At 40.5% G+C, this 19,602-nt stretch overlaps 1 protein-coding gene across 2 annotated transcripts in view; it reads right to left on the bottom strand.

Moving 5' to 3' along the window:
• Positions 1 to 19,602, bottom strand: part of GALNTL6 (polypeptide N-acetylgalactosaminyltransferase like 6) — a 512,016-nt gene that overhangs the window by 39,216 nt on the left and 453,198 nt on the right. For both annotated transcript variants that reach the window (XM_074904075.1, XM_074904074.1), the window contains exon 7: positions 5,165 to 5,282. In XM_074904075.1, coding sequence (XP_074760176.1) covers positions 5,165 to 5,282 — 118 coding nt within the window. The remainder of the gene's footprint in view (positions 1 to 5,164; positions 5,283 to 19,602) is intronic.

The raw sequence follows: 19,602 nt of genomic DNA, 5'->3' as shown, positions 1-19,602 counted from the left end.
ACGCCAGAGCAGGTGGATGCCAAAGGAGGCTGTGACCCCATGGAGAGCCTGTGCTGGAGCAGGCTCCTGGCAGGACCTGTGGCTCCATGGAGAGAGGAGCCCACGCTGGAGCAGGTTTTCTGGCAGGACTTGTGATGCCATGGGGGACCCACAATAGAGCAGTCCACTTCTGGAACAAAGGACTGGGCTCTGTGGAAGGGACCCACAATGGAGCAGTTTGTAAAGAACTGCAGCCTGTGGGAAGGACTCATGTCAGGGAAGTTTCTGGAGGACTGTCTCCTGTGAGAGGGACCCCATGCTGGAGTAGAGGAAGAGTGTGAGGAGTCCTCCCCCTGAGGAGGAAGGAGTGGCAGAGACAGTGTGTGATGAACCGATCACAACCCCCATTCCCCATCCCCCTGTGCCATTTGGAGGGAGGAGGTAGAGAAAATCAGGTGTGAAGTTGTGCCCAGAAAGAAAGGAAGGGTGCAGGGAAGGTTTTAAGATTTGGTTTAATTTCTCATTATCCTACTCTGCTTTGACTGATAATAAATTAATTTTTCCCCAAGTTGAGTCTGTTTTTGGTGAATGATCTCTCCCTTTCCTTATCTTGACCCACAAGCCTTTCATTGTATTTTGTCTCCGCTGTCCAGATGAGGAAGGGGAGGGATAGAGCAGCTTTGGTGGGCACCTGGTGTCCAGCCAGGGTCAACCCACCACAAGGAAATTCAGCAAACACAGGAAGTTAGTATCTTTTACTGCTCTATGATCTGGAGATAACTACATAAACTGTGCCTTTCTGACATTTAAATTTAGGATTTCCTAAATAGTGGCTTCCCTGATTATTCAGAATCAGGCCAGTTCCAGTGCTTTGCCAGGTTTCATGAGTCTAACCCATGCTGAACAGTATCACCAGCAAGATATCATACATCTTTTTTAATTAAAAAATTGATCCCAAGGTTATGCTGTCAAAAAATTAAAATGCTGCACATTATTTCTTATGTAAAAATTAATCTATTTTGAGACACAGGTTGTGGCTGCCTCACCATCCATTGAATGTGCATGCATGTGCTCTGATTTGGAAACAGCAGTTAATCAGTATGGCACCCCATGCTACGCTTGCTGCTGTACTCTGCAGCAATGTTAGCAAGCATGAAAAGAACAAAAGAGAAATACGTTGGTTTTTGTAGTCAAGGAAATAAAGGTCAAACAAATTTTCAAGCAGCAGCTGTTTTTTAACCTGTCTTTCTGTGTTCGTGACAGCTCAGCACCTGGAGTAGTCATGCCTGAAATTTGAGGAAGTTTCCTCTCATGCTGTGGCACAATCCCAAATGTCACGGAAACATTATAAAGCATACTGTATTTTGGAGAAACTTACTGAATTACGCTGCAGTAAATTTAGATCCACTGCAGACTCACTCTCCGTAGTATCTTTCTTTTTCCATCGAACACCCTTCCCCCACAAACACAGACATATAATTTTGCTCACACCTTCTGTCCCTATGCAATGAGATAATGCAACCTCCCTTCCAGAAAAAGACTTTTGGTTAGGACTGTGCTCTGCACTGAAGCCCATTGTCTGTCATCCCAGGCCACATTTAGTGAAAAAGGCAGAGAGAATCAACAAAATCGACACTTTTCCTCCAAGCTTCCCAGCCTGAGTACCTTTTCTAAACCTGGTTCAACCTCTTCTTATCAGGAACTGCTGCCTGACTCCCCAGGCAACCACTTGTCCTGATAATCTAATTTTTAATCAGTTCTTGAACTCTGTCTTAGCATCTTGAACTCATAAAATAATATGGCTTTGCTATTCTTAGTGATTCCTTTGAGCTTGCATGATGTCCCTTGATCCAGCACCAGACTTTAATTCACTGAATGTCTGGGGTTTGCAAAGTGCAGTAGAACTTTACAGTGAGCAGAGCAGAGTCGTTGATATTAAGTTCATGATGAAGCAGCTAATAATTCCTTAAATCAGAGGACTTTAGACAAACTATTTTATTGAGTCTTGACTAGCACAGATCTAGCCATCACTTTTCTGAGAGATATAATTTCTCTGACTCTCTAAACCCACACTTTGCACTCATGGCTTCCCACTTGCTTTGTAGCAAACACTCCTGTAACTTCAGTTGTGGGGATGACTGGATGTCTCTGGTGCGGTAATGCAGAGGCTTTTGGTTGAGAAGATGCTTTTCCTTAAAAGGATCTTAACTGTTAAGTAATCCCTGTATAATGTTTGAATGTTTCTGTGAAGTTTCATTCTAACGTCTAGGAAATTTTTCTCCAAATAAAATTAGTCTAGAGAATATCAAACATATACTGTTTCTTAAACGTCATTCCACATTTTCCACCAGTGAATTTGTATATATATAAACAAGATATTTGACACACACATTTGTGAAAAATCTTCCGGGACCTACTGTTAAAATGTTAAGCAGGAGGGTTACAGTAGTCTGTTGATCCATAAAATTTAAAATGCATCACTGAAGGCCAGAAATGATCTCCAAACACTCCTCAGTCCAGGTCATAGAGCAGGGCAACCAGTTCAAGATGAACTAGACACTACTTCATTTCAGGGAGCACATGACAGCTCTCACTCTGGCATGCACCCCTCCATAACTACATCACTGTATCTGAATTAACCACAAGAATCCCCAGTCTGACCCTGGGAAGGACATGTCATCAGCATGGTCTCTGTTTATAGCAGACAGATTGTTTACTTATTTACCCTTACACTGCAGCTTTTATACAAAAGAAGAACATAAACAGAACACGTGTCTGTCTCTGAGGTTAAAGATCAGCCTGAAACTGTCCTCTAAATACAGCTCCCCACAATTATGGGACATTTCAAACTGGCTTCCTTTTACAACTTCTTAATGAAAACCAATCCTTTTTATACAAAATACTTAAGAATTAGCTGACTCAAAAACCTGTGTGAGAATAGCTAACTATCTAGTGGTCAGAGATGTTCTTGAGGCAGGATAATCCAAATAATTACTTGCCAAGCAAAATAACATTAATGTGAGATATGGTATCAACACAGGACACCCATACTACCCTTCCATAGGCCATAGATGTGGACAGTCTAAGCAAAGGAAGGATGTAGTTTCAGACCCACTCAAGCAGCTGAGGAAACTGAACCAGGGTGGTTGTCTGGTTTTTTCACTGACTTTTTAAATTAACAGATATGGCAAATACTCCTTCTTCCCAAATTTTGAGAATAAAGCCAGTAAATTAAATTGTCTGTCTAACTTGTCCTCATTTAAGTTTTAAGATGACTGAATCTATAGCTACTGTAGAAACTGTTGAAGCAGAAACCTTCCCAATCTGATATTGGTGATTCTGATTTAATAAAACCCTGTCACTTCTGTTTCGCCCTTCCACCTCCATGATTTTTTCCCCATTTTTTTGTCATTCCAAACCAAACAGCAGTCTTCTTTTTAAAACTTACATATGTTAAATTCTTCCAATAGAAAGTTGTTCCTATTTAGCTATCATTTTAAAAGAGTATTTTTAAATTCTTTTAACACTAGTAAGAAAGGACAAGGACCCTAACGTCAGTATACGCTAATGAGATGAATCAGGAGGTATGACTGAAATGAGACCCAGTGTGACACAGCTACCTCCAAAAAAATCTATCCCTTGAGCAAAACACACTGGGACAATCTAGTATCTCAGTTTCCAGTGATGTTACCATGGTTTCTGTACAAAGACTAGAGAGCATTACATCATTGTGATGATGAATAAAAGGAATATTTGAAATAGGATAATAAAATCATGGGTGACCTGTCAGAGACCATTGTGACAGCTACTAGTCACTACTTACATTTGCCTCTGAAACAACCTAAATGGACAGAAGCTGAGTCAATATATTCTAAATAAACTGTCTAGCTATTGGGTTTCCCTTGCCTTCTTTATTCTGCTGGAATATAAAAATGATTTGAAGAAACATGAGAGCAGCACAGTTAATACAAACCATTTTGCTGTTCTTGATAACTCCTGTAAAGACAGCCTGTCAGTCCAGTGTTGGGTCACGCTGTATGTTTCATTCAACAAAATGGCCTCAGCTCTGTTGTTTTAATCACTGTTGAAACTCCGATTCAGCAAGATCTATGATATTAGTCATGGCTGACATACTAGATTTATTTACTGAGCTTTACACTGTTGGAGTTTGGAAGTAGGTTGGAAAGATCCTGAAGCTAAAGGTGAATTCTAATTTCAGTTACAAGCTTTATCCAAACGTGCTTGACTCAATTCATCTATATCATGAAATTCTATTAAGTCATTGAAAATCTTTGCATATAGAGGCCATGAGGCAAAGTTCTTATGTCTGTGGGTATACCAAAAGACAATAAACTCAGTTTTCAAAATTAGTCAGACTAGTCCTTATCAAACTAATGCAAATACCTATTTTACATGTGGACAGTAGCAAGACTTTCAACTCAACATGTAAAACCAAGTAACTGATTTGAATACACATGTCCACATAGAGGAGAAGAGTATACGAGGATACACCATGACTGGTTGTACATAACCCAAGCACTTGAAAACTCCCCATGTATTTTGTCATTACAATAATTCAAATGCAATTAAAATATCTTGATTCTGAAAAGCTGGCCTGTAAATAACAGCTCATAGCAGATGAGCTGATCTAACGATTCAATGCTACTGAAAGGAGTCCTTCTTCCTATGACTTTCTCTTTCCATTTTCACCCATTTCCCTGAACTGACTCCAGGGGAGCTTATCCCCAGAGATGATTAAACATTGATCTGGGCAGAAAATTATGCTTTTTTTTTTTTTTTTTTTATTAGTTCTCTCTTGGTTTATTGAGCTGAGCTCAACACTTGAGCATGAAGTAAATGCAGCACCTGAGAGAAGGTAAGTGAGACTTGATGAAAAGTAAGACTTGATGAAAGGAACAATGTAGAACTTCATTCTTTGATGGTGGTAAAATACCACATTTTCAGAGGGAGCTGTGCTCAGTGTGACTTTTGTATGGCTTCTGGAGTATATGTTTATGGCATAATTCTCTGTGAAATTACTGGGAATTCCTAAAGAAAAAAAGTAGTATTGTGCTAAAATAATTTTAGTTAAAAGACAAAAGCCAGTATGAATGAAAGCATCATGATCATGAGTCTTGCACTAAACAAGTAAGGAAGTATTGTATAAGGTGACTTGATGACTTACCTTAAAGGAGATTTCATACTGCTCTCCTCCCCATATTTCTAATCCTGGATCATAGCCACCCAGCTCCCAAAACCACTTCCGGTTAACGGCAAATAGACCTCCAGCCATTACAGGAGACCTGAAGGATAAATAAAAGAATAAAACAACGTGTTTGGACAATGTATGTGTGTGTGTTTGTGCAAATGCAGGTTGTCTGGCTTCCACAGTTGCAAAGCTACGGAAGGCATAGACAAACAGCACTGTAAGCAAACAACATTTACCTTTCTTCACCCCAAAGTGGACTCCAGATGAGAAACAGGCAACGTGATAGACACGTAGACAGATATAGAGCATGGTAGACAGTTATGCACAAACTCCTTTTTTAAAAAAACCCCACAATTTCTGTTCATTATTAAATAAGTCCCACATAACAGAAAAAGAAAGTGACTCTGGAAACCTGCCAAGGTATTTAATGTAGTCTCAGTACTCCATGTGAAGTAACTCACATTTGAAAGTTAACAAAACTTTTCAATTCATTGCAGTCTCATAGGTGCTGCCTAGAGAAAGGCAGAAAGGTGACAGTGGATGGCTACAGAGCAGCTGCTGGGAGTTAAACATCTGCTTTTCTACAGCAGCATTTAAAACCCCTAAACTTTGTCTTACAGTGGTAATTTAACTCACAGGCAAATCATTTCCTGTTTTTCATGTTTCCATTTCTTCCATGAATAAACATGTAAAATTTACTTGAATTAACAGCCTTTCCCACAGATAGTATAGAAAACAAATGGGATATTTAAAGTTAGTGTTAGAGAATATTAATGAAAAGTGCATATAAGCAGGAATTTTGTACTGGAAAGTAAGAAGTTTGGGGGTTTTTTTCACTACCAAGAAGACCATGTTTTTATTGTAGCAAATATGTTGCCACCATTAGGATGCCAGCAAATCCCCACAGGCATGAATGTTAGAAAATGATCCTCTCATCTGCATTCTCCGTAATGAAAAACATTATAGATATTTTACCTTTTACTTCTATAAGATAGGTTTTAAAAAAAAATATATATATATATTAGGCTATATCTTATATTAAACTACCCATTTTCATGACTAGGGAGCTTTGTTCTTAACAGACTGATTCTAATTTTCTTTAATGATTATATTTTTAAAAGCACATAGAAGCTTTGTGAAACAAACCTGCAATATTCTAACTGGCAAGACTGTGCACCGAAACATACACTGAATGCTAATACTTTTTTACTTTTATTGACATTTAGTACCTCAAATATTGACTGTTCTTTCCACATATGAATAAATTCAATGGAGATTTTATTAGAAGCCTTCCCCTGAGAATTCTGACTACTACAATATATGTTCAATTCCTACCAAAGTAAATCAAATTGCAACATGCCCTTTGTGACTTCAGGTTCTAAATAATCAAAACACAATGCCCTTTTACAAAGATGGACTTGCATGGAGGATGCTTATAAGTAAATCATTACTGGCAGAATAAATGAAGTCCCAGAATCACTGGGGAAATGCAGGATTTCTCTGATTCTCTTAGGTACAATATCTTTAACGAACATTTCTCTTGACACAGTGAATGGCCTATGAAAAAGGCAATCCCTGCACGTGAATCAGATGTAAGATGAAAAAATCAGAGTCTTCAAATTGCAAAATAATTGGCCCATACTTACAAATGATACTTCATAACTAATCTGTAGATTTTACAATGATAACACTGAGTAAAGAAACTCTTTGTTATTTAGATGCGAAACGTCAGAACATTTATTACAATTAACAAAAGTACCAAACAACAACTGGAACAGCAGCAAACTCATAGCTCTTGCACTTAAAAATAAAGAAGACAAAAAAGAAATTGCATGTGATGTTGCTCCATTCATTCTTATTCCACAACATGTTCTGACATTTGTTGTCTTACAGGAAGAACAACGGAGAGGACAAACAGGATGGCTTTTTGATTTGCATTGGAGTGGGATGAGCAATAAGCTGTGTGAACCTGACCACTTGGCACAGGATACATATTCCCCTCCATGCCACAAGCAGCTGCTGCTGAACAGGCTTTAAATTGTCTCCAAAATATGAAGACAAGAGTCTAGTCCAACAATCATGACTGATATAAAAAGTCCTGCTGTAGTCAATAAGATCACTCACACATATGAGAACTGTGCTGAGCCCAAAGGAGAAGGCTTCTTCTCTTGTTTAATGGCTTCTTTATAGAAATGTCAAGTACAAAGTTATGATTGGAAAAGTAATTTTTCATTCAATGTCCTACTCAGGAACTTAAACAACCAGACGAGCTACTGTAGCATAATATTATATGAGTAATTACAGTGGTAAGCTGTAAGACACTTATAGTCAAAAACTCAAAAGGCCAGAGACTCCCAAAACATCAGAAAAGCTGGAATGCTAAGGTTTCTAAACTTAAAAATAGTTATAAAAAACTTCCCACATGAGAAGTACTGCACAGTCACTGACTATACATAAAAGAACAATATTGCAAGTAAAAGTCAGCTGATCCAAAAACGACCGAGGTCACAGATGTCCAGTGTATCTGTTTTAGTGTCATATCTATTTAGTGTCATATCATGTCAGTAGGTGAATGTAGATTTGTGTCCCCTATTATTCAACATAAAGAAAGTATTACACTGCACATTGATCACTGTTGAATTGAAATACTGCTGCATACTGGGGTGCTTTGGAAAGGACTGATAGGAATCACTTGCCTGAAATTTGGTCATTATAATTGTATCCAGTGAATGGCATACTGCACTACACATCTCTTTGTATAATACAGACTGATTAAAGGCTCTGTACCGAACTGCTGAACAGAAATGGATGAATGCTGGAAAGAGGCATCCGTCTCATGCGGGATACATTAGACAAAGTGACCGTCAGTGCCGAACCAACTGCAAATACAAAAACTGGGGCAAATGTCAGCCCATATCAGGAGTCAGCGCTGGGTCCTGCTGATCTTGTGGAATCAGGGGTGCGATAGATGAGGAGGAGGAGGAAGAGGGCCAGGTTGCTGCTGCTGCAGTGACATTCCCAGACATGACTGGTGACCTACTATGCACAGCTTTGAGTTGGGCTTGTGCACTTTTTATAGTGAATTCAATGTCTTGTTGATCAAGAAGAGTGCCCCTCCACCCTAGTGATACCACATGAAGGCACCTCAGAAGAGTGAATAAATTGAAATACCCTGTTTCACTAGTTACTGCCCCTGAGGCTCTCTGCAGTGATTCCTGATAAGGACCCAAATCTTCTTAAGCAAATAGCAGAAGCTGACACTAATCCTAGATAATAAAAGGGTCTAATAAAACAAAAAATTAAAATCTATGAAATGTGTAAGGTAAAAGACAGACTTGGTCACATGAAGTGAAGTGAATGCAGAAATAAAAGAAACTAAAATTAAGATGGGTTGGTCAAATTCTATGTTGTACATAGAAAAAGATGTCAATGTAGCTGGGATGGATATGTACTGGATTTACTGAATTTTTCAATTAAAAAAAAAAAAGCAGAATCTTTTATATCCTTAACTCTTTAAGCAAATATATTTTAAAGTGACTTTTTTACATGTAATATTTCTCCAAGACACCATTTTCTTTTATCTTTTTCCCATTCTAACAACATGAGCGATCTCTATGTTTATGAAATCACCAAAATTTAAAAAGTAAAACCTGTATCTGTGACATTAGCCTATGGGATTTATGTCTTTTTTTCCTCAAGTGTCCAGTCTTCTGAACAACTTTCACCCTTAAAATTGTGCCCCTGTCTGTACCAAATGATCACGTAAGTTTTGCAAACCACTGCATTCCTGATGTCCACATCATTATCTCTTAGAGACTCTAGAAACAGTATCTTAAAATATATAGCCGATCCACTATGTAAGGAAAAGGTCAGTCTTAAAGTTGATTTGATCCCCATAAAAACTGCCTTCACCCCAGTTCATTCACTGTGCCTTCAAAGCTGTCACACACTGTAAATTGCCAGCTGATTTTTTCCCTCTCTTAACGTATGTAACTCTGGAGTCCTGACTATTTACGGCAAGATACCTCAGCAATTTTCATAAGGAAACTGAAGCTATTCTCATGCAAATTTGAATTTGTAGAGCTGTATCTCACTGTGCAGACTTCTTCTACATATCCAGTTAGTTTCAGTAATTTGTATTCACTTGTTAAACTGTTGTATAATTTTACTGTCACTCTTAAGCAGTTGGGATATCCTTATTTTAATTTTTCTCGCCTATATCTTTCTAATGAGTTGTTTGCAAAATTCATCATACGTTGATAGATTTAATATAGATGTACACAGTCTCCATCTTACCTACAATAAATGTGTATATGCATGCATGTTTCATACACTGCTACTCACTGGCATCCAGTCAACTATTTTACAAGTGATAAATAAATTATGAGATACCTGTCCTTTAAGAGGCATATCACTAAAATTTCAGCCATGTTTATTTCTGTGTTAGATGTCCTCCTGATTTTTTTCCCCAAGCAATCTCTAAAATATTCAGTCTAAAAGAGCATTCATCCATAGGTTAGCACAAAATGACTGACTTTGCAATGGTAAAGCAAGATTTTTCAGCAGTTCCATTCAAATTCTAGTCAATGTTGACAAAGAAATAATTCGTCTTTCCAGAGCAGAGTTGCATTCAGATTTAGCACAGTTCCATTATGTTTTAACCTAAAGTAGCTTAGGCAACTCACTTGTGAAATACTAATGTGGCAGAAGAGTGGGTATGTACCCAACAGCACCCACTAGTGATAGTAGCTGCTTGTGACACGTTGTGACAAAGTCACACAAGCTTTTCCTGACTCTCTGCTACTTGCCAGTGCAGAGGGCATTATTATGCAGGAAGGAGATGAGGGCTAATTTAATCTGACTCACACTTTTCTATGCATCTCCAAATTATCAACAATCTCTCTACTGAAATCGCAGCAAAGCCTCATTTTGATGCCAAATGTGGAAAATTTCTCATGACCGACAGAATTCAAAAAATGTTGATAAGAACTTGCATTCTTAAGTAGTGACTGTTCTTGGAGATTATGAAAGTGCTACACAATCAACAGTTAGTTTCATTATACAAAACTTGTGTAAGTGGCACTATACCTACCTCACTGTTAAGTTTAAAAATAGAATTTTTGTATTTAAGCAAATATTTTTAGACACATGAAAAAGGTATTGGGCTCTGTTTTCCCACAACCTCAGTTGAAATCATGTTAAAATATTAGATCATTGTGCTGAAACATGTAACAACCAAGTTGTATTACTTAAAATTACCTCACAATTCCCTATATAATTACATTTCATGTTTTAATTAGATTTTTTTTGGGGGGGGGGGGATATTAAGGTAGAATCCCAATCTTCTCCAACAGACAGCCAAAAAGTCAGCTGCAGTCAGCTACAAAAAAAACTCTAAAAATGCTTGAGGTTCAGTTTATAAAAACTTGTGCTATGATTTCATCACATGGCTTCTTTGTGTATTTTTTTAACACATTTCTAAATTTCATTGAAAAATTCATATTGTAAGAGGGATGAGCCTTTATGTGGGTAATGATGCTGAGGCCCATTTAGCTTTTCCTCCCATATTTAGAAAATTAATGAAGCTGTAGAAGAGGCAAGTCAGGTGGGTAGAGATGGAAGACTGAAGAGAAGGCTTTCCCTTCTCATAATTACCTCTCATAATCCAAGGGAAATTTATCTGAATTATTGCTAGAGAAGATCTACAGGACTCAAACTAAGGAGGTGAGTAAGCAGAAATGAGCATTCTGAAGCAAAAGGAAAATGAAAGCTTCTGAAAATGTCCTACAGGTGAAGGTGTTCAGAAGGATAAAACTGAGAGCAAAAGAACAGCTGGAATATCATGCTGTAAGTCATAGTAAAGAGACGAATCCAATGCATAAGCAGTCTTACAGGACTGAGACCTGAGTGCTGTGAAGACAAGAAAGGGAAGCTGAGAGCAGCACTTCTGCTGAACAACATTCATGTCATGAGCAGACATGGGTCTTGGACATACAGAGGTCAATTGCAGCAAAACCCCCTTCAGCCTGCTAGCAGGAAGCGGGTAAGAACTGTTGGGGAAAAAAAACCTCTAAGCAAAATTTAATACAACACTGTCATTTGACAGTACCTTTTCATATTGATGGATGTAATACGTATTCAGGGTTGTCCTCTGAAAATATAATGTTTAAAAATTAAAGGTTAAAATAAAGATCAATCTGAGGCAAAATATTACCAGCTGTCCCTAAAATAGGAACTTACTTTATTCTTCCTGGATTTTAGTAAGCTTCACTTTGAAGCATATCTAAAACTAAACACAAAAAAGATAATTTTTTTTAAGAATAAGGATATATTATTTCTCAACTTGCCTACATTCTCAACTATACTAGCTTCTGCATTTAAAGCTAACCTAAGGTCAAAATTCAAGCAGGTGTGTTTTGCACAGTTTAAGAATTTTGGAAGTGTAGAGAGTCACCCTGTTTCTGGTTGTGAAAAATCCAATTATTTTGATTCTGAAAGCACAATGGACCTCCTACTGTCATCTTTTACCTCTGTGTTATTATGAAACACGAGACTGGAATTTTAAGGCAATGCCAATATTCTAACCTGAGTGTAAATCTTACTTTTAAACAGGAAAAATCTGTTCAAGCTAACAAGGAAATCCATGTCTATGGAAAGTAACACTTAGGTAAACTGACAGCTCATTTGAGATTAAACTTCCATTTTCAAAGAAGGAATAAAGCCGTATCTTTAGATTATCCATCCTGGTTGCACAGTAACTCCATCACCACCTCCTGAGAATTAGGGAATAACAAATTCATTAAATCCCATGGCTACCATCCAGGATGTTCTCTCAGAATATACCGGGGGAGCAGCTGAACAGAGTTACTATCCAATTACAATGTTATCTTCCCCTCTTTAGATGCAGAGAACTATCTTCCTTTTCCAGTATTTTTGCTTTATTGACGTACTTAAGCCCAGTAAAGCATCATAAGCAAAGTTTCAACTCAAGGAGAAATTTTAAAACTTCATTAAAGATGATAAATGATTAAAGGCACAACAGCCCAGTAAAATAGCTTTGTACATACTGTGTAAAAGTGACTTCACAACTAGGGATTATAAACTGCTCCAGGAGCAGCTTTTTTTGCACTGCCCACACCTTCCAGCACAACCGCACAGGCAGACCAAGGCAGCTGGACACAGAGAGCTTCAGCAGCGCTGCTCACCATGGTGCCTGCTCTGCGGGCAGGACCAGCGGGGTGTGTCCATCAGGCCTGCCTTGATTCCTGTGCCATGTGTGCTCCATGGGGGCTGCTAAAACAGCTGCTTGGCTCTTTTTATAGATACCAGGAGAGAAAAAGAGGTCATTCTGATAACTGTACTACATGCTACTGTATAGCACCATAAGAACATTTGCAGTAGTTTGGAAATTTTGAAAAAAGACAAAAAAGGCAGTTGAATTACAATCACCACCATAAACTTCACACACAAGATTTTTTTTTTTTTTTTTTTCTGGCTCTTTTTTTCTGGCACTCCTGCAATATTTCAGGCTGAAGCTTTATTTGTGCAACAGTGAATGATTTAGGTGGGCAAATGTGAAGGTTAGTTGTTTTCCTTGCTCTGCAAGGAAATGGCAACAGGAGTTTCAGTGGGTTTTCTTTCTTGTTCACTCCACTGTTCACAAGCCAGATCAGACTGAATAGTTAGCAAAGGCCACTTCCAGAACATTTCTGAATTGCAAAGATTTTAAGTAAGTGGAACTAGTTAAAATAACCTGCTCTCAATTTCTTACCAAAGTGTTTTAAAGTACTGCTGCCTAGCATGCTGATAGAATAGGCTTTTCTTGCTCTGATTCAAGCAGACAGAACCCTCACACTAGGCTAAGTAGATGAGACACACAGTTAATGATATGGTTTGTGATCTGTCATGGACCTGAGGATGTGGATGAATTTTATTCCTTTGATAAGTTCTTCAGTAGTACTGTCAGCAACTGCCCTACTCTACCCTTGTACACATGCTGCTTCAAATGCAAGCAGGAAATGGGGACAAAAGGTAATTTTAATATTTCATTTATGTCTGTGTCTTTGGGGACTAATGCAGAAGCCTGAAATGATTACATGCTGACAGGGAGGGAGACTGGAGCCTGTGTAGCCATGCCATTGTTACAAAAAGCAGGTCATCCATTTACCAGTGGTCAGATTTCAATGAAATTATCATTAAGTTTTAAGGAGGCAAAAAAATGGTGCCTGAAGAGGCAAATATGAAGCCAAAGGTATTCTGGGATCCTGATGCAATATTGCTATTTATTGCTGTGTTACCCTTATGGAAAGTGATGGGGAGGCAGGCACTTCATAAAATCATAGAATGGTTTGGGTTGGAAGGGACCTTAAAGATCATCTAGTTCCAGCCCCCCTGCCATGGGCAGGGACACATTCTACTAGACCAGGTTGCTCAAAGCCCCGTCCAACCTGGCCTTGAACACCTCCAGGGATGGGGCATCCACCACTTCTCTGGGCAACCTGTGCCAGTGTCTCACCACCCTCAATGTGAAGAATTTCTTCCTTACATCTAATCTAAATCTATCTTCTCTCAGTTTAAAACTGTTACCCCTTGTCCTATTGCTACATGCCCTTGTAAAAAGTCCCTCCCCGTCTTTACTGCAGGCCCCCGTTAGGTACTGGAAGGCCACTATAAGGTTTCCCCAGAGCCTTCTTTTCTCCAGGCTGGAACACTCCAACTCTCTCAGCCCGTCCTTGTAAAGAACGTGCTCCAGCCCCCTGATCATCATCATGGCCTCCTCTGGACCCACTTGAGCAGGTCCATGTCCTTCGTATGTTGCGGGCCCCAGAGCTGGACACAGCACTGCAGGCCACACTTCTCTTGATGCAGCCCAGGATATGGTTTACTTTCTGGGCTGTGAGTGCACTTGCTGGCTCATAGAGAGTTTTCCATCCACTAATACCCCCAAGTCCTTCTCTGTAGGGCTGCTCTCAATCCACTCCTCACCCAGCCTGTATTTGTGCTTGGGACTGCCCTGACCCATGTGCAGGACCTTGCACTTGGCCTTGTTAAACTTCAAGAGGTTTGCACAGTCCCACCTCTCAAGACTGTCAGGGTCCCTCTGGATGGCATCCCTTCCCTCCAGTGTGTCAACCACACCACACAGCTTGGTGTCATCAGCAAACTTGCTGAGGGTGCACTCAATGCTGCTGTCCGTGTCACCGACAAAGATGTTAAACAGCACCAGTCCCAATACCGACCCCTGAGGAGTGCCACTCATCACTGCTCCCCACTTGGACACTGAGCTGTTCACCACAACTCTTTGAGTGTGACCATTGAGCCAATTCCTTATCAACCGAGCAGTCCATTCACCAAATCCATGTCTCTTCAACTTAGAGACAAGGATGTTGTGTGGAACAAATGTTTTGCACAAGTCCAGGTAGATGATGTCACTTGCTCTTCCCTTATTCATCAATGCTGTAACCCTGTAGTAGGCAGACACCAAATTTGTCAGGCATCATTTGCCCTTAATGGAACCATGTTGGCTGTCACCAATCACCTTATTTTCCATGTGTCCCAGCACAGTTTCCAGGAGGATCTGCTCCATGATCTTGCTGGGCACAGAGGTCAGACTGACTGGCCTGTAGTTCCCTGGGTCTTCCATTTTCCCCTTTTTAAAAAGGGGGGCTATGTTTCCCCTTTTCCAGTCAGTGGGAACTTCACTGGACTGCCACGACTTCTCAAGTTGGATGGATCGTGGCTTAGCCACTTCATCTGCCCATTCCCTCAGGACCCATGGATACATCTCATCAGGTCCCATGGACTTGTGCACCTTCAGGTTCCTTAGAAGGTCTTGAACCTGATCTTCTCCTACAGTGGGAGATTCTTCATTCTTCCAGTCCCTGCCTTTGCCTTCTGTGACTTGGTGTGGCTGGAGCCTTTACCAGTGAAGACTGAGGCAAAAAAGTTGTGGAGTACCTCAGCCTTCCCCACGTCCTGGGTAAGCAGGTCTTCTGTTGCCTTCCAGAGAGGGCCCACAATTCCCTAGTCTTCCTTTTATCACTGACATACCTATAGAAGCTTTTCTTGTTGCTCTTGACATCCCTGGCCAGATTTAATTCTATCAGGGTTTTGTCCTTCCTAACCTGATTCCTGGCTGCTCGGACAATTTATCTGTATTTCTCCCAGGCTATCTGTCCTTGCTTTCACCTTCTGTAGGCTTTTTTTTTGGTTTTGAGTTTTTCCAGGAGCATCTTGTTCATCCATGCAGGCCTCCTGGCATTTTTGCCCAAGTTCCTCTTTGTTGGGATGCATCACTCTTGAGCTTGAAGAAGATCTTTGAATATTAACCAGCTTTCCTGGGCCCCTCTTCCCTCCAGGGCTTTATCCCATACTACTCTGCCAAAGCAGATACCTGAAGAGGCCAAAGTCTGCTCTCCTGAAGTCCAGGGTAGCAAGCTTGCTGTGCACCCTCCTTGCTGCCCTCAGGATCATGAACTCCACCTTTTCATGGTCACTGCAGCCAAGGCTGCCCTTGAGCTTCACACTCCTCATCAGCCCCTCCTTGTTGGTGAGAACAAGGTGCAGCATAGCACCTCTCCTCATTGGATCTTCTATCACTTGGAGAAGGAAGCTATTGTCAGTGCATTCCAGGAACCTCCTGGATTGCTTATGCCCTGCTGTGTTGTCCCTCCAACAGATACTGGTGTGGTTGATATTCCCCATAAGGACCAGGGCTTGTGAACATAAGATTGCTCCTATGTGACTATAGAGGGCCTCATCTGTTCGGTCTTCCTGGTCAGGTGACCTGTAGCAGATCCCCAGAAAAATGTCCCCTGTCCCAGTCCTCCCTTTAATCCTGACCCATAAGCTCTCAGTCGGCTCCTCATCCATCCCCAGGCAGAGCTCTGTGCCCTCCAGCTGGTCAGTGACATAGAGGGCAACACTCCCTCCTCATCTCCCCTGCCTGCCCTTCCTAAAGAGCCTGTATCCTTCCACTGCAATACTCCAGTCATAGGAGCCATCCCACCACGTCTCCGTGATGACAATAAGATCACTGCCCTGCAGGCCTGCACACGTCTCTAACTCCTCTTGTTTGTTCCCCGTGTTACTTGCATTTGCATAGAGGCATTAAAATTGGCCTCCGATGAAGCTGATTTACTGGCTGGAGGGGCTGCAGCTCCTTTGTGCTGCTCCTCAGGTGCTCTCCTGCTGAGCGGTGATCCCTCTCCAGGCTCTGGGCATCTATCGCTGGCACTGGTATCAAACTGGTAGGAGTGGGACAGATTGAGGTTCCCCTCCCTGCACAACTTTAGTTTAAAGCCCTCTTCACCAGCTTGGCAAGTCTATGACTGAAGATGCTCTTCCCCTTCTCTGACAGATGGGCCCCATCAGCCCCCACTAGACTAGGTTTCTCAAAGTGAGTCCTTAACTAGAACAAAATAAGATTTTTCCTTATCTGCACCAGAGCCGCAACAATATTTTCTTCTAAAAACTGTGAAACAGTGAAAACAGTTTTTCAAAAATGAAACCGATAGAAAAATACAGGAAAGCACTTCACAATGAAGGATGAAGGAGCTGAAAACTGATGAGGTTGAGCGCTTCACTGTCCCACTACAGCATCTGCTTTTAATTTGATGTTGTTGTGAAGATGGGCAGGCAGGGCTGTGGAAACCCAGGGAAATGAACCTTCCTGTTTTATCATCATAGTAAATCACATTAAAAAAAAAATCCATTTGATAATAAAAATATAATGAAAGTCTGGTCTAGGGATAGCTCTCTGCATTTGCATAAGCTCATTCACTCTGTACTAAAGTGCATGGAAATGTGCCTTAGCAATAATGAGCTAGAGAGAGAATATCTACATTGTGATCTATGGGAGATTAATATTTTTGAGGTTTTCAACCGCAAGGCTATCAGAAATTGCAGAAGATACCCAATAGCTTGTTTTATTTCCTCAAAAAAGTTATATCTAGTGCTTTGCTTTCAGAATTTGGATGTGAGCTGATTGTTTTCAAAAACAGAGTATAGACAGTTTTCATTAACTGTTAGTAAAACGTTCTAATGGCAAGAGTTGCTGACTGCTGTTATGCATGCTCACTTCTGTTAGAAAGTCTTTCAGCTATGTGAATATTTTGATATTCAGCTGAGAAGAAAATGGTCTATCCCAGCTGAAATATCACATTTTTCTTTTATTCTAAATATAAGTGTATATTTTCGTGTCACAAGTGCACTTACTATGCTATTTAATGATAAATGGTCAAATCTAGAGGTGAAGCACTAGAAATCTATATGCTTGAATACAGGATTCTGCTTTCAACCAATGTGTCTTGCAAACCTGCAGCTGGGTCTCTAGATGGTTTAGAATGTATGAAGAATACATTGCCAGTGAAATTATGCTGAATGTGAATTGTATGTGAACTCTGGATCTGACCTTGAAGGCAAGTAAGGATAATGAATTTGCCTTAGAGTTCTGCTAATTTGTACAGGCCACAGAGGTAACTATTCTGAGGAAACCATACTGGTCTCACAGCTGGAGACAAGAGTCCCCACATAATGTAACTGCTTGCACACAGAGAGTACCTCCTACCAGTGAGACGGCCAACCTCCTTAAGAGATGCACACTAAAATTTTCCTACAGCTGGAAGGTACAAGATATATTTCTGAGAACAGCAAGCAGAAAAAGACCTCTGGGAGTAATTCATTGCCATGATATGGCAATTCCCCAGAAGTAAACCTGCCTCATGTCCAGGTACACAGCTGGCTTTTGGGTGACTCACTGATAGACACCACAGCTGCCTTGCAAGCTTTCTCCCTCCTGGATCCAGAGGCTCACACAGCCCAGCTGCTCTTGTGCCAGCATTGTCCCACTGCCTGCCACGTGACAGTGCTAGGATCAGGAGGGGTCACCATAACCTATAACTATCTACAATGAAGATACTGCAAGATAAAAATGAGAGCTGAAAACAATAACATATAAGCACTGCAACTGCATTAACTCAAATCCCAAGACTCCTGTCTATACTCATTTCCAGGAAACACTATTCTTTTGCATTTATCTAGACTAACAGTATACGGATAAAATAAATGATATGGCTATTTGAAGAAACGTCTGAAGAGTTGGAGAAATTTGGGGCAATCAGTCATCCCTGAATCATTTCAGAAAATTTACTAGTGAATTTCCTGTCACTCCAGAATTAAATTAGAAAGCACACAAAAGGCGTATCAAATCCTGAACTGACAGGAAGGTAAGCTGGACAGTAACAAGAACTCTTGCAACTGGCCTATAAAGGCTTTATTGTTAAGAGTTTACAAAAAACCCCCCAAGCAAATCCCCCAAAAACCAACACAAAAAACCACAACAGAAAAAGCAAACCCTTAATAACAAAAAGTCAGAATAATCTTTGTCAGAAATAGCAGCTACCAGCCCCAGTGAAACTGTTTCATCTGATCTCCTTCATCACGGTCACATTCACCACCATGAACAAATGGGCTCTATATTGTCTAGACAATTACTGACAGATAGTTTTGTTAAGCAGATGATATTCACAGGATAGAATTGGTAATACTGTTATCATTTTACAGGCTACATAAAGAGGGCTCAGTGCTTCTGATTCAACAGGTTTCTTAGCTCCTCATGGAAATATTTCAAATGCAGATTCAAAGAGGATTGTCTGTAGCTGCTTTAAGGCCCAGAGTCCACACCGAGGTGTTCCCATTTTTCCCCAGCTTCCCAGCCTTGAATGCGGAGGCTGTACTTGAAGTGTGAACCAAATGTCTGTAAGAGATCAAGGTGCTGCTGTAACCCACACTCAGTGTCAGCGTATAGATGGGCTTCACACCTCAAATCGTCTGTTTTTCCCAAGGAGCCAAACTGCTCCATCTGCCCAGAAACTTCTCATAATGGGACTTTAGCCCTGCAGGTACTTATATCACCTGTTTGTACTGCTCAGTAACCTACCCTTAATTTTTGAGATTACTGTCTGTTATTTAGTGGCAATGGCCAGGGTCAACAGGGATTATGCTAATTGAATAAAAGCTGTACGATTATGAAGAACAAGAAATCTTATGATGAGAGACTGCTTGTGTCTACACTGTCACTGTAACCTCCTTTCTTTTTGATCTCTTGACCCAAGTTCCCTGACTTCCTGCTCTGAGCCCATCCCAGCTTGTTCTCCAACTCCCCTCTGGGAAACTCCGCCAGCTCCCCTGAAAGGGGGGAGCTCTCAGGGGGTGCTTCTCTCTGTGACTAGTGCAAGCCAGCAAGTATGGATCTCATCAGCAGGTTTCACTCCCTCCACTTAGGGCAGTCCTCTCTTTACTTTCATAACATTCCCTGACTACAGCTAAACAGATATGGCAATTACAATGCCATAAACAGCAGGATAATAAATTTGAATACTTTGCTAACGAATACATTTTTAAATCACTCATCT

The sequence above is a fragment of the Athene noctua genome, chromosome 4 (genome assembly GCF_965140245.1).
Source record: "Athene noctua chromosome 4, bAthNoc1.hap1.1, whole genome shotgun sequence".
In the NCBI taxonomy this organism is placed as follows: domain Eukaryota; kingdom Metazoa; phylum Chordata; class Aves; order Strigiformes; family Strigidae; genus Athene; species Athene noctua.
Note: the sequence above shows the minus strand (reverse complement) of the source record. Positions and strands in the feature narration are given on the sequence as shown.